General features: G+C 41.0%; 1 protein-coding gene across 4 annotated transcripts in view; it reads right to left on the bottom strand.

Moving 5' to 3' along the window:
- LOC119165896 (neurobeachin-like protein 1) overlaps positions 1-15,669 on the bottom strand; it is a 202,742-nt gene that overhangs the window by 116,235 nt on the left and 70,838 nt on the right. For 3 of the 4 annotated variants that reach the window (XM_075865221.1, XM_075865224.1, XM_075865223.1), the window contains 8 exons: positions 14,535-14,693; positions 13,094-13,253; positions 12,339-12,427; positions 11,577-11,778; positions 7,817-7,982; positions 5,387-5,533; positions 2,131-2,272; positions 636-777 (listed from right to left, as the gene is read on the bottom strand). In XM_075865221.1, coding sequence (XP_075721336.1) covers positions 636-777; positions 2,131-2,272; positions 5,387-5,533; positions 7,817-7,982; positions 11,577-11,778; positions 12,339-12,427; positions 13,094-13,253; positions 14,535-14,693 — 1,207 coding nt within the window. The remainder of the gene's footprint in view (positions 1-635; positions 778-2,130; positions 2,273-5,386; positions 5,534-7,816; positions 7,983-11,576; positions 11,779-12,338; positions 12,428-13,093; positions 13,254-14,534; positions 14,694-15,669) is intronic. The other variant, XM_075865222.1, reaches the window with a different exon arrangement.

Genomic DNA, 15,669 nt, shown 5'->3' with positions numbered 1-15,669 from the left:
AACAAATTCTTGGAAAGTGTCGGTGGCGATTACAAAGTTGCTGTCAATGAGGCAGGACCACACGTCATCAGTGTTGAGGGTCTCATTGGCGAGCGACGTGTCGCTCTGCTCATCGTCTTCCAGAGCCTCTGCATTGTGCACGAAGCCTGCCCTCTTGAAACACTTGCTTATGGTATGCGCAGCTGTGTCACCCCTGGACTGGGTTTAATTTTTGTCAATGCGGCCAGACCACGCACAGAAATTTCAATTTTCAAGAGATTTTTTTGCCAACTGTACAAATGTATGATATGTCGAAATCCGGGAGACTTGGCAAGTATGCATTTGTTCACAGTGAACAAGGCACCCGTATTGAAACGTCGATTCTGATGTTTTGTGTTCTTCTTAATTGGCGAGTGTACATTTTGTTGAACCATGACTTTTTCTTCACCAGAAAAGTTTTCGTCCTACCCTAGACTTGAACCATGGAACTGCACTGGTCCACACTGTACTGAAGCACTTAGTAACTGACCTTTTTTTTTTTCATGACTCATTTTAGAAACAAGAAGCAAATGTCCTTACAATTTCAGACAGACACTCCTTTGATTTTCATAACAGTGCATTTCTATAGTGTAGGTCAAAGTGAAAGAAAGGTTTACCATAGCTACCTGATTCCTGTAGGCTTGTGCAGCAGGCCTGAAGAAGCCTTTCAAAAAGCTTCCGCTTGATCTCTAGGTGCGAGGCAACAAGCTCATTGGTCAGGGCTAATTTGTTGACGCATACCAACACTTGCCCTCGTTCCTGGTACAGCAAAAACATAATAGAATGAAATTTAGTTGGGAAAAAACTCAACTAACAGATAAAGCAAAAAAAAAAGAAAGCGCTTTAGATAGTATGAGCACTGTATGCACATTCAGCACATCTTAGTGGGTCTTCGCATTCGCTCTTCCTCATGAAAAGAGGCACTCATTTCACAGTTAGCCACCTTTTACAAGTGACAAAATGAAGGAAGCTATATGGGACATACACATGCGCAGGAAATGCGACAATGTGGGCCCTGTGACAATGCACTCCTCATTTATGCAGCTGTTTCACCAACTAGTCCAACAACAGTGCTCCTATGAAGGTTTTACAACGTTTTCCAGTAAAGTCAGGATATATGAGGTACAGCCCATTTCTATGCATTGCTACACACTTGAGCTGCAAGCTTTTGTGCTCAACGCAATCACAAACTGATGCTTCAAAGTCATGCAAGGTATTCTTACACTTTCAATACACATAGTCCTCATTTTTTCCCTGTTGTGCATAGCATCCGAACACTTTCAGCACATGAAGTTCTTTCTGAAACATGTGCGGAGTGATGCACCTCATCATTTCAGTCTGTTGTGCATAACATTTCAATGCTTGTAACAACAGACTGAAATCCTTCTGTGGGCTTGCCCAAGGTAATGAGCTTAGTTGCCGTTCTGCAGGCCCATTAAGATTCACAACATGCTTCCTCTATTCAGCCACTTCCACGGGGCTCTTGCACAACAGCACTTAAAGTATCAGATCAACCCGCCCCCCCCCCCCCTCCCAAAAAAAAAATGAGTTCAAATCTGCGTGGAGTGAAAAATTTCTGCTAAGAGGTATTTACAAAGAGAAACAAGGGGACAGAGGCATTCTCAGCAAGAAAGTTTTCATGGTTTCCTAAATCATTATCATCAATAATTTTAAAGTGCACAGCTCCTAGTTTCTTTGAAAGCCTTGCTATGTAATTCAAAGCTCTTCAACAGCAATTTCAAATTTAAGAACCACATGATAAGCATAGAATGGGTTATAATGACATATTACCAATAATTCAAGATTTCAAGAAAAAGCCTCCGTCTTTCCATGAAGCTAGATTTCTCAATGATGATAACAGTGACAATGAAATACCAACGGGTGATTTAATCGTTATTGGAACATGTAATGCTTCTAAATATGTATGTGTCTTCAATGAAAATTAATGATGTAATTTTTTTTAATGCTTCAGCTCCAGAACAGTTTGAAGATAGCAGGTATGTTTCTGGTTTATATTTTCCCCTTAGCAGAGACAGTCATGCACAGAGCAGCAGGGCATCAAGTTCCACTCTATAAACCTCCAGCACCAATAGACAGCAAACAGCAACGCACCATCCAACACTGTTTAGAAGAACCCTCGATGCCACGCCAAGCAAGGAGAAACGCTGACTCCACAACACAGTCAATCAGTTGTTCCTCGGTGCCGCCACTCAGGCCGTTATCCACTGGGCTTCGCACGGGTGATGTTCCCAACCTTGAGCATCACAATGTGATGAATAAAATGAGCGTAGATTTTACACAGCGACACGAGCGCACATGAAAATAAGGTGTGGCAACCACTGCGCATCAACCTGCGCAACCTCTGTCTCGTCACTGGATAGGCCGGAGTGACACAGCCACGTGCTTCAATGTGCTTCCGATAAGGGACAGCGCCACCACAGTTTCACTGGAAACTTATGTCACCACTGCTGGCTTTGTTATAACACCCAAGCTGCCAAGCTCGGTTTTATGATTGTTTCTCTAACTGTTCGAGAGCAGCAGCAGCATGCTTGCCCCGCTGCTGCTACTACGTTAATAAACAATCGTTACACTTTGTGCTGGGGTCCGTCCTTTTTTGAACCTACATCCCACGAAGGCAACAGCGAATGACTGTGGAGCATTTCTTTGACCAGAGTTAACAGAAAACTTTCGTCTCATGTTAGAAACAAGTGAATCTTCATGACCTTATGTAGTCTGTTGAACATATTCGATAATCTTAGTTAAGCTGTCAAGTATTAATTACAGCTTTAGAATGAAGAAACAAAGCTTGCCTTGTGGTAAACTCCACATTCATCTCACCAGTCAGAATGCTATCTAAATCTTGTTCCACCACACAAGTTGAAGATGGAGCATTTTTGCTTTAATAAATTCAAGGCACCAAAAGCACCATGTCATTCAAGATTATGATATACAAATGAATAAAAATTTGGCAACATAAAATGATACATAGGCTTGCCAGAACCAAAGGACAAATCAAGATTGCCCTGTTTACCGAATTAATGAAGTTCACATATAAAAACTTCAGCTGTACCAAGCTACGCTAAATGTCAATCTGATTTTTTGCCCTGGCGGATGCTGCAGAAGGTAGAAATTACAGATCTACCCATGCTAAAGAACTGAACAATAGAAGCGCGTGAATATTCGAAGTTTCGAATATTTTTCTAATAGTGTTTGCTATTTCATTCAATTTGCACTGAAATTTTCATTATTTTAACTATTAGAACTTCCCAAAAACAAATGCAGTCAACGTCTAATTAAAAGTGACACTTTCAGATTTTTAATATGCTTCACCTCAATACATTCTCGTATTTCAGCAACGCTACCTTTCAGGCTCACTACCACGGAGCAAGAATTTTTTAGGCGAACTGCGCTCGCTCGGGCGCCCTGAAAAGGTCACGAAATCGGGCACAACGCTTAAGCACCCTCTGTTGTAAAACTCTGCTAGCGAAGGAGGAAGAACATGCGCATCGCTCTAACTACATTCAAGGCCACTTCGCTTTGATTCGCCATTTGAGCTTTACGTCCAACTGGGTGTGTTGCTGTGCGTACTCGCTGGTTCCAAATTTTAACACGACAGCATTAGAGAACTCATTTCACAGAAAGGTCATTGTTGTCATCATCCTTGGTTGGAAAGGAAAACTCAGCGTTGTCTGTGACCGCGAAATTGAGACAGATGCAAATGTGTTCGGTTCTAAGTAGGCATACAACCCATGCATTCTTCATGGCATGTAGCTGTTCGACCACAGACCTACAATACTGCCGGAAGCTGCTTCGAAAAAAAAAAAAAGAGGAATGTCACATAACACGTCATGCAACATGCCTATATGTTATGTAATATGGTGTGGCAGAGTCACTGTTTAAGAAGTGCTCCTCACAAACGCAGTCACGAGGTGTCAGCTTGCGATCTTACGTATGCTGCGAGCCCACACTTCCAACCTCACCGGGTCACTAGGAACTTTGAGGGTAATTACGTTCTCCTTGCAGGATGCTTAACCACTGCTGCAGTTTGACTCAACAGATTTCCACCCCATATTGCAAAGGGATTCACCAGAGCTTGTGGGCAACTTTCCCTCCCAAGGCCACCCATGCATGCACGCCCACAACATGCCAGTGAGCAGCAAGAGGCACGTGCATGCGGCAGACGTCGTCTGCTCCAAGCCATTGCTAGCAGCTCGTTTCAGGTGCTTTGCGACTGTAATTCTGGCAGTATTAGTCATTAACTACCACAGAAATATTTGTCACATCCAGTTATTCATGTTACACACACAAATTTCAAAAAATTTGCAGTATATGAGGCACTATCACAATTTTCATGCGTCGCATCCATAGAAGCGCATGTAAACAATGGCAACACGCCGAAAGCGTCATCTATTGGGCATTGTAAACCACATCACTTTGTGACACTACTGAGTCACCCTTGTGCACTGGTACAGCCTGTAAGTTTCTCTTCCTCAAATACTTCTTTTTCCGTGTCCGCTACGGTCAAACTTTTCAAAGACACAGTCGTCAAACTAAAAATGGCCCCTTCAAATTTTTGAATGCTTCACCTCATCACACAGTCCAGTATTGCGGCAAAGCTGCCTTTTAAGCTCTGCCACGGTCGCAAATATATCGAATCAACTAAACGCTGGTTCCAACAAAGAGATGGTAAATGTGACAGATATACAGGCACAATAAATGCTGTTTTGAACCTGAAATTTAGACAGGAAATCTAAAAAATTTAACACAAAAAATTTTTAGCCTCCAAAATTTCAAATGTTTATGTATGTTAACGTAAATGAGGCAAATTTGGGACTCCAAACTTGAAGGAAGCATTACCTTGTCTGCCGGATCAGTTGGGCTTCCGCAGAAGTTGAAAAAAAAAAGAAAAGGCTGAGAGAACAGCATCTTTGCTTTTTACGCAGAAGTGTTCTGGGCAACACTTTGTTTGCACCAAATTGTGTACTAATACAATTCGGCCTTTGCACTGCGTCATTCTTGATAAGACAACCATGAAATTCTATCGTACCAGCATTTTATCAACCTAGCAAAAATAAAAACTTACATGTTGCTAAATATCATGATATGCTTAGAAATCCTCTCGAACTTATTTTTCTAACAGTTTCACATTGAACCATTCCAAAAAAGATTCTAGAAATATTTGAGAAATATTCTATTCAATTCAATTTGCACTCACACTTAAATATTCGAATTCACTTAGCACTCAAAATTTTGCTATTCGCACAGCTGTACAACTTCTACACATGGGTAATGATAAGTGCCAAAAGCACCAGTGAGTTGTGGATGCCGTCATATTACTGTGCATCCCACAAAAAATCAAGCTGCTCACATCTTGTGCACTGGCGAGATGCGTGGGCTTTGGTCAGGAGCCTTACGCAAGGAGGAAGGAGTGACGGAAACGGGGCTGCTCTGTTGGGCCGCGTCAGATGCCAGGTCTTCCTGGCTTGAGCACTGGCTGTTGGTACGGGACCGAGCACTGCACATGGAAAAGCAATAAATGTCTGTCAAAAAAGAATCCGACCTTATCGTTTTTTTGCGAGCACGCGACTGACCTCTTAATAAAGTTTTTCCATACCACACCATATCTCATGGATTTAAAGCGAGCGCGCTTGCATCAGCCGACCTTGAACCGTTGCGTGCATGCGTGAATTTTTTCTCGGCTGCCAATAACATCAGTCCCTGGAATGCAGCGTTTGAGTGGCATAGTGCGCAATGCTCTTGTCGGTTTTTCATAGCAAGAAAAATGACAGACTGACTAGAGCCACGCTACAGCATCAAATTTTGCCAGAAACTGGGTGACAACCAAGTAGAAACCATTGGGAAGATCAAGACAGCTTTTGGAGATGACGCTATAAGCCGCACACAGATCAAAAACAGCCGCACATCGGCGGAGAGCGAGTGACACTTCAGTCAGCCATCAACATGCCGAAATGACCAGTCATTGCCAAAGTGAACGTTGTGGTGATGACTACCTGGAAAATTGCAGAAAAGGTGGGCATCAGCACTTTATTTGTGCATTCCATTATGACAGAAAATTTGTCCATGAAGAGATTTGCGGTGAAATTCGTGAAGTCTCACAAGACATGCTGGATTTCACAAGCAGTGACCCCGACTTCATGAACACCATTATTACTGGTGACGAGTCTTGTGTGCACAGGTACAACCTGGAAACCAAATCCCAATCATCACAGTGGAGGCATTCCACGTCACCCAGACCAAAGAAAGCCCGCCAAGTGAGCAGCAATGTCAAAGTGATGCTGAGTGCTTTTTTTGACTCCTGTGGTACGAGTACGCAACGCAGGGTTAAACAATCACCAAAGAGTACTACAGAGATGTCCTCCGTCGTGTATGTGATGCTGTACGGTGCAAGAGGCCTGAAATGTGGTCAACAGGAAATGGGCGCATTCTTCACAACAATGCTCCCACGCACTCCTCACACTTGGTTCAGACTTCTTCGGGGAAAAGTCAGACTACTGTAGTTCAAGAGGCTCTTTACTCTCCTGATGTGGCCCCCTGCGACTTCTGGCTGTTTCCCAAACTCAAGAGCACATTGAAAGGAGAGTGATTTTAGACAAGGAAAGACATTATGGCTGCAACGACAGCTGAGCTAAGCTCCATTCTGAAAGAGTGCTTGAACATATTTTAACGCAGTGCACGACTCAAGTACTATCACCAACTGGCCCAGTTTTCAGTCCTTTTGCATTCCAAAAGAGGCCTTCACAGAATGATTCCAACAATGGCAGTACTATTGAAAGAAGTGTGTAGAGTCCCAAGGGGACTACTTTGAGGGAGATTAGGTTTCCAACGCTCGAATTAAGCCAGTTTTCTTTCTTTCACCAAAGGTCAGATACTTTTCTAACAGACTTCGTACACGCAGAGTACGTAAATGTTTTACATTTACCACCTTCATACAAGCATTAGCAGTGGCAAGTTGAAGTATTTCAATGTGATTATAGTATACCCAAGGTTACAGGTCATCCAGGTCCCCTTTTCATCTACATAGTACCATACCAAGATAGCACAAAGCATACAACAAATAAATTGTAACCTCAGAGTTCCTCACAGTGCGTGAAATAATTGTACTGTAAGAACATAGAGCAAAAGCACAAACAAAGCTGAAGGGATACCTTGCCTAAATGACTGAAGATGATGGTGATACATAATTTTTGCATTCATAAATTTCTTGATAAAATGTGCACCTAGTATCGCAGATGGCAGACATGCTCTCATGCCTCGGAACATTAAATTTTCCAGTGTAATATTTCCCTCACAGCCATAAGATGGTCAATTCACCAAGCCCTTCTGCAGTAAGAAGCTCTCTTACCTTGTGAACATACGAGACATGACTTATATTGAAGGTTACTGCGTCTTCATGGTAAAACACAAGTGACTATGGAGAACTTTGTGCCTTTTAACTGGTTTCAACAAACATACACATCTCAACGTGTTTGTTACAAGCCCTGGCTTTCTTGTCTGTTAGATATCACTAATATTACGTGTAGCAAAGAAAAACTACCCCTTAAAATTCCTTTTCTATCCTTCTTACAATAAGCAACTAACACAATCACCACTGGAGAACATCTTGCAGTGCCTTTTCAGCTCTTTGCATGGCTTTTGAATTGACTTCCAAAGAAAGAAGCCAACAGTGCGCATCAAAAAAATTTGAAGAGAACATCACAAAAGTATTTCAGGTGGGAGCTGAGCTAAGAGCAATAATATGGAAGACATGCAAAGCTAGGCCAAAATCCACAAGTCCCACCTTCCAAGAAGTTGACTGATCTCGAAATCAAAGATGTGCTCCTTGAGGTGCGTGAAAATTTGGGATGCTTTGGGTGATCCAGGAAGGATTTCCTCCAGTGACTGCTGAGCAACCAGGGCCTTCTGGGAGAGGCGGTGAAGTGTGCCACGCTTCAACACGGGTGACCCTGCGGAGTTGAATGAATACACTTGCAAATTGTCTCAAGAACAGGCTAGTAGCAATGCAGATAACAACGCTTGTGACAGCAGTCAAAGCTGCTTTGTGCAGTTGCCCATGTTTACATTTGCTTTCAGTGTAACTCACACATCCTATAAGGCTCGAATCCCTTGCTACGATTGAATGTGCACAGTTTTTCAACACCGTGGCTGCACTATAGTGACGGAATGAACGCTGAAGAAACAGTAGCTTCAGCAGCACTTCCTGTCCTACCACCGCTAATCACATCAAGATTCTCTTTCACTCTAAAAATCTCTTGTTTGTCAAAAGGAAACTCGGAATATGGCTTTTCTGACTGGCTTTGTAAGCATCTTTATTCAGAGCAATTGAAATCATTATTAAAAACCACAAAAAACTAACAGTGCTACATTTTAAATACAAATCACATAGTACTGATATTTACTACACACAATTGTATACTGTCAAAAGCAGCTCACCAGAAAAGGGATAGTTTTGTGACAAAAAAAAAAAAAGAACTAGACAACACAAACCACTGGGAAAGAAATAGGCAAAAAAAAAAAAGATCGCTCTTAGACGCTCTTTCTTTTCGCCTTTTTCCTCCCCGGTAGTTTGCGTCGTCTAGTTTCCTTGTAACATGCGTCAACTATCCCAACAACAAGCTTTAGCTAAGAATAGTTCTGGCATTAAAAATAAAGCAAAATTCCTTCTAAATAAAGAATGGAGAAGTCTTTAAGATTAATTTGAATGCCTCAAAAATTAAACTAACAGGCCCCTATTTTTCATTAAAAAAATAGCCCAATATGAGCAAATATGACCTCAACTCTTTCATTACCACGCGAAAATGATTGTTTTTCATATGTCTGGGAAAGATCGTTTTTTCCAGTTGGAAAAGTACTCCAGCACACATTGTAGCATTCCAAACTTTGCACAACGAAATGCTCTTTTGAAAAAATAGTATGTTGTAGGGCAACAAAAATATTTTAGAATGAATAAAAATGTGATAAGAGTAGAATTCTTGGTCACATTCTGGTAAACAGTGCTATAAAAAACACTATATATGCAAAAATATTCGAAACAAAAAAATTCACAATATACATTTTGTAGATAAATGATTGAGAAACAGTATAAAAAATTTAATGTTGTACAAAAACGTTTCTTGTCACATAGACAAAGAAAATCAGAACTGAGGGGCTGCTTCGTTGCTCGTGCCATGCGATGAAGCATTGCATAGTTTTTCGTAAGACACAAGTGTACCCGTACAATTTTTCTCAGTAAATTTTTGTTGTGTTGTGATAAGTCTCCTGGTGTTCCAATATATGAAATGAACAGATTTTATTTCTGGAAAGATACAGAAAAACGAAGCGAAGCTAACGGCCATTCGGCCTGACGTGGCTTCGCTACGTGAAAAAAGTTCAGCAAACAGTGCTACATTGAATAATAATTATCACAATACAAGGAGCAGCATAATAACAGAAACACAAAATAAGCATAAAAGCAAAAATAGGTGACATATAAGTAAAAAAAATAGGCTGCATAGACGCACAGAATCAGACATCGAGGCTCGTTTCATTACATATAAAAAAAAATACATACATATTGATATATTCATATAATACACTCATATATTAATACATACATCTGCCCATATGTACGTACATGCTACTGTATATACACGCGTTTTGTACCTAAAGCTGAGAGTATATGTAGAACCTAGCCAGAAGTTTATTGGAAACATGATGTTTACTATACTCAATTAATGAGGAGCTGTTTTATGTGATAATTGAATTGCGTTAATGAGAGGTTAAAATTTAATTGTTCACATAAATGATTTATAAGCTGTGGGGTGCGGTATGCAATTAGGGCTCTACCATATCCAGTCCTAGTAGCAGGAACGCGAATTTGTTGCCTACAGAGCAAGTATTTGAGTGCGCCTTCCGGTGCCGTAATAGTGTGGAGTTTATTTTTATAAATGTAAAGTAATAGCTTATATTCATACACCTGTCTTGCTTTGAGTATACCATGTTTTGTGAATAATGGACCGCTAGGAATCTCCCTTGGGTTGCCATAATAATCATCAAATATGCGCAGAACTTTTTTCTGTAAGATTTCTAGTTTATTTGAATTCTTCTCACTTGTGGTGCCCCATACTAGCATACTATAATTTAAACGTGAATAAAAAAGAGCGTAGCATATCTTTTTTTTTTAGCCAAATTGGTATAAGTGGATTTATTTTAAATATACACCCAACAGTCTAACTTAGTTCGGATGCGAGACTATCAACATGAGTATTATAGATGGATACCCGTGATGTGAATAATTCTTCTATAAATGAGATATCGAATGAACTTCGCTATTTCATCTAGCGTCACCTTTTTCCATAAACCACCTTACAACGCATTGATTGGCGTTACAATATATGCATCCAAGCATATTTCTTTGCATTTTCATGCATATCATATTAAAAAAAAACAATGTCGCACGCAATTCTAAAACGTTTCACATTGCTCCGTAGTTAGGGCCAAGATGCGCTTCGGAGGCCATCTTGTTGTTAGGGGAAGCTCTGCAGCCAGTGCCAGCACACTGTGCCCCAGCGAGGTGTGGACCACGCACGTAACCAGAGTAGCTATAAGATTGTGCACAAAGGTCAGAAGCTATACGCACTTGCGGTGGAGGAAACAACTTGAGGATGTAAACAGAACGAACCCATGAACAACTGTGGATGTATCAGGCTGACGCAAAACATTGTCGCCATAAAACTTGAAGCTGAGGTGCAGTCATCCTCGAACACCAAGCTCATCGTCACTCAATTCAGGTGGGGTTGCAAGACAATTTCAAGCAGCGCATGTGTTTTTCAGTGCTGATGTGCACCCATGCGCAGGTGACGACGACACCATAGGAGTGACTGGTGATACTAGATGCGACCCTGAGTCTGATATACGGATGCAAGCAAAACCAAAGCTGCTGAAAACTGCCATAAAAGGCCACCTCAACACTTTCAACATGCGACGGGCCCTCGGAAATATTTTTTGTAGAACAAATTTTTTCTGACTCCTAGAAAGAGCTTTCTATTGAATATATGGCATAAATTTCTGGCTATCATTACTGCTCAACATAGTCGAATTGCAAAGCTGACCCTTTAATTCGATATTTGGCTTGCAAAGGTTCTTTTCATCACAAAACTTTGATGTCACTGTACCATAATCCTGAGAGGCACGCACTTCTGTCAAGTTCGCCAGCCTAGTGCACTTTTCCAACAATACACGCACATTGGTTCGTGCAAAGGTCTGTCAAAAATCACTATATTGCCGAAATGAGCAAATTCAAATTGATTCTGAAAGTTGAGTGATTGAACTACCTACTAAAAAGTGCTGGGTGATTGAGAAATAAATTTAACATGCAAAAATCGATTATCTAAAATCGTCGATCACCGGTGGTCCATTTGGACAGGCGTGGTAACGAAAGAGTTAAAGTAAATACCTGAAGCCTTCAGCATCACTGCACCCTTCACATATTCTGACAAAAGCGTGATAGCTAAGGGAGATGGAAACTGTCCAACAAAAGAAAACGTACTAGATTGCCTCACCTGGTTTTTCAGAGTCGGCACTGGTGTCAGCTTCAAGAGAGTTGAGGTCAATCAGGTCAAGTGTGGGCATGGTAGCACGATTTGCGCAATTGGACTCTGAAATGGGCTCTTTGATTAGAAGGCTGAGTACGCACTCTTGCCACCCTGCCTGTGCTGCAAGTTGTGGTAGCAGCGCAGCACTGTCAGTCAGCACTGCAAGAAGCTGTAAGGACACAGAAAACGACATCAGATATGTCCACACAGTGATGATACCGAAAATTGCCATTTCATTTGGCAAGAAACATAAAAGCACATAAGCAGGTTGTAACATTATTGTGCATGTTGCAAGACAAGCTTTCGCGAAGAAAATGTATACCATCCTGTAAATTTCCCAACAAACACTACAAAGCAACATTTACCACAGCATACAACGCAGCAAACAACAAGCAAATGGCAGAATGCATTCAATGTTAGGAACGAAGGTCTAGCATGCAGGGTAAACCATGGAGCCAATGTTGAATTTAACAATTAAAAAGAGTGATGTAAGCAACGTCTTTTCTGTAGCATAAACTTGAATAGCCCCAGTTTCCAACTTTTACACTTAAAGCACAGCCATGTAACCACACTCATGCGCACAAGTAAAATAACAATAAAATAAGAGTCATTTGCCAGGAGCTCAATATTTAGCAGACACAGTTCGCATGCAAGCTGTACATTATTCAAAAGACACTTGACCAAATAATGAGGTAAGACATCTTAGGAAGCTGTCCCTGCAACAGTTACCTTCTTTGCAGCATAGAACTTGAGTTCAATATCCATGTTCTTGATAAGATTCAGCACAGCAAGAAGGCCAGGAAATGCTTGGGAAATATCTAGAAGGTACAGATATTGAATTAGAAAACATTAACATAGGTTCTTGCTGTCAAATTAAAGGAGAACTGAAGACAAAAGATGTTAGGTTATCCCAGAGTGACTGAGTACATAGTATTTGAATTTATGAATAGGTCTGCCTTACTATAAACAAAAACTTGATAATTCAGATACAGGTAACCACATGTGCAGCGGCGTTACCTCGCGATGTTCCACACCAGTTTCCCTAAAATATTTTTGCAGTTTTGTTAGCACACGTTCAGTGTCAGCTGAGTGATTAAAATAAAAAAGACATTAAAAGGTATGCAAGCCTTTTGCATACTGCACGGCCATTTCGCACGGGCATTTCGCTGTTCTGCTGGCCCTTTTCCCCTCCCATGCTCTCGTGACAGCAATTGGCGAATTCTCCAGTTCTCATGTTGGTGCTGCACGTGGCCTCTTGCCGCTAAACTTGGCGAGACCAGATCACGTACGCTTGACTACGGTGAGTATCAAGGTTACCACAAGATCGAATATAGAAACTTGATTTAGCCAAGAAATTTTAAAAGTAAAGGTCAACCTCTATTTTCTCTTTTAGCTGTACCGGAACACACCAGAGCTATGTGTTATATTCTATAAAGTAGAATAGTAATGTTACAACGCAGCCATTGCTCGTCAGACACTCTTACCTGACATGAGTATCAAGTTGACAAGCTCCCTGGCAACTTCACTAGTCACTTCATTAGGTGATAGCAAGCCAGTTAATGATGAAAATCCTACTTCAGCCAATCGTAGCCGTGACTTGGACTTCTCATAAACTCTGTCGGACCTGAGTAGTGCTTGAATCACCTGAAATGCAAGTTGAGGTAGAAGTTCAAGGCAGCCATGGGCAGACATTTGTCATACATGCTATTACGGTATGTAAGGTGTATCCTCACTTTACCTGAAAAACAAGACAAAATATTCTGAAAAAAAAAATGTTTCATTCTCATAAAGCTTCATCAATTTGTGTACTAGATAAGGCTAAGTTAAGCAGAAATGAAAGAAAGAAGAAGCAAAACACACTTATTACGAAAAGGTTTACTGATGGAGCACCAAAAGTGATCAATCAGTAAACCTTTTAACTATGAATTACTACTGTACAGGCTTACAGTTAGGTAATGTACTAACCATATAGGCTAACGCGTTCAATTATAAAAAAGCCCACAAGTACAAGTTCAAGGGCGAGTGCATTGCTTAGCAAATTTCTTTTTGATGCTCGTTCTTGAAAAAAGATTATTAAGATTTCTGCCAATAATTGTTTCATACAAATTTTTGTTTTTTTTTGACACAGTAGTAAAAAAAATCTGCAGGGTAGATCTGCATGTACATCTTCCACCAAACTGCTCATTGCTATACCCCAAAAGATAGCATGAATTCATAACATGGACGACCTATAAATACTATATTTTGCCCAAATGCATGCACAACATATATTTTGAACAAACATGCATGCAGTAATAAATACAAACATCGAAACAATTGAAGATAAGTGAACTGCAAATCTATATAGCTTCTATAAAGCTGCCTACAGAAAGAACATCTTGGTTGACACAGCGCACATGAGACGATAACGAAGAAAAAGAGCGCAGACTTGCGCTAACTCGCAACAAAACTTATTTCGGAAAGAACAGCTGATGAGGTGATGTGCAACTTGACATAAAAAGTGAAAAACCTCTTTTTCTTTGTCGCCATCTGGTGCGCGCTGTATCAACCAAGATGAACGCATACCAACTCGCTCAAGCTTCCATTCTTAAGAAAGCAACATCATCACACACCAAGAATGACCAGAAATTCTAACACCTTGTCTATCGCCTACACAGATGGTGTTACAACATTCAGAACTAAGATAGTTGATACCAGCATTAAATAAAGAATGTGACAAAAGGTGTACAAACAATGACACCAATATAGTTAAAAAGAAACACTACTCCAGCATTCAGATGAGCCTAACTCGATACATGTCATCAGGCCTTGGCAATACAACTTTATTTTCAGCTTTGGTCAATTGAAGAAAAAGATAAACAATTGACAAGTAAGATTACATCTTGTACACAACAGCCAGAAAGAATGACAGTGTCCTATTCTCACCTTTAGAACTTTAACCTTGGTGCAACTGGAGAACTCTCTGTTGAGTAGAATGCAGTAAAACAACTCGGCACAGTTGGGCTCGTACAGTAAAAGCACAAGCTGGTCTTTTGTAGATGGGCTCTCAAGTAGATGTAACAGTATTTCAATCATCTCCTTCGCCTGTAAAGTCAACAGAGCCTATTTAAATGAGTGCCCTCAGCCACCATCTTTTATCCTCAAATTTTTTGCTATTATTGAATGAGCAATTATATGGACTCTCTCGGCTGATTTTTGCCATTGGTGTCATACCCTGTGTGTGTGTGTGTGTGTGCGTGTGTGTGTGTGTGTGTGTGTACGTGCATGCGTGCATGTATGTGTATAGATAAGATACCAAAAAAAATTATTTAAAAAAAATGTTTTAATGCAGGCAGAATCAAATGGGCGACCTCTCGCTCAGCAGCGCGTGGCATTAGCCCCTGAGCCATGAAAGCCCATGTTCTCCGCCGTAGTAACAGTAAGCTATTTTCATGAACCATTAATTGCTGGCGGTATGCCGATCTCAGGAAGAATAGCATATTCTCAGCTTTTCCAGAGAGATGGCGCAAAGGGTGTGCTTAGCGGCCCAGTCATGTTCTTTGTCCAACGATGTGCGGTCGCCTGTGTGCACGTGTGCTTATCTCGCAGTGAGGGAGAATGGTACGTCTTGAGCTTTCACGGGAACCATTGTATTGTACATGTTACGGAGCACATGAAGGACACTTCACTCTCCATTTGCGAAAAGAATGCGCTTTTCAAACAGATCAAAGTGACAACTGTGACAATAGTTAGTTTGCACTCCTCCATGTATATACCTGTGCACATATTTGTCTTGTGCATCCTTTGTGTTTGAGCAGCATGTTTAGTGTTGAGCAGTGAACGTTGTCAGCTCGTGCTTGTCCTGTGTGTGTTCTTTTTATGTGTTCTTTTTGTGTGTTCTTTTTACAGTATCACAACAAGGCTCCCATACGGAATCGTACTTGTCCGCCACCGGTGTCTATAACCACTATCGCATGAGATAAGAAAAAAAGCATAGTAAATAAATACACCAAGGATAGAGCGGAATTCGAACGCGGGTCTCCCGCCAGCCCAGTATTCTATCAGAGCCACACCGGTGCTT

This window comes from Rhipicephalus microplus, chromosome 1 (assembly GCF_043290135.1).
Source record: "Rhipicephalus microplus isolate Deutch F79 chromosome 1, USDA_Rmic, whole genome shotgun sequence".
NCBI lineage: Eukaryota > Metazoa > Arthropoda > Arachnida > Ixodida > Ixodidae > Rhipicephalus > Rhipicephalus microplus.
This window is presented reverse-complemented; position numbering and strand designations above follow the sequence as displayed.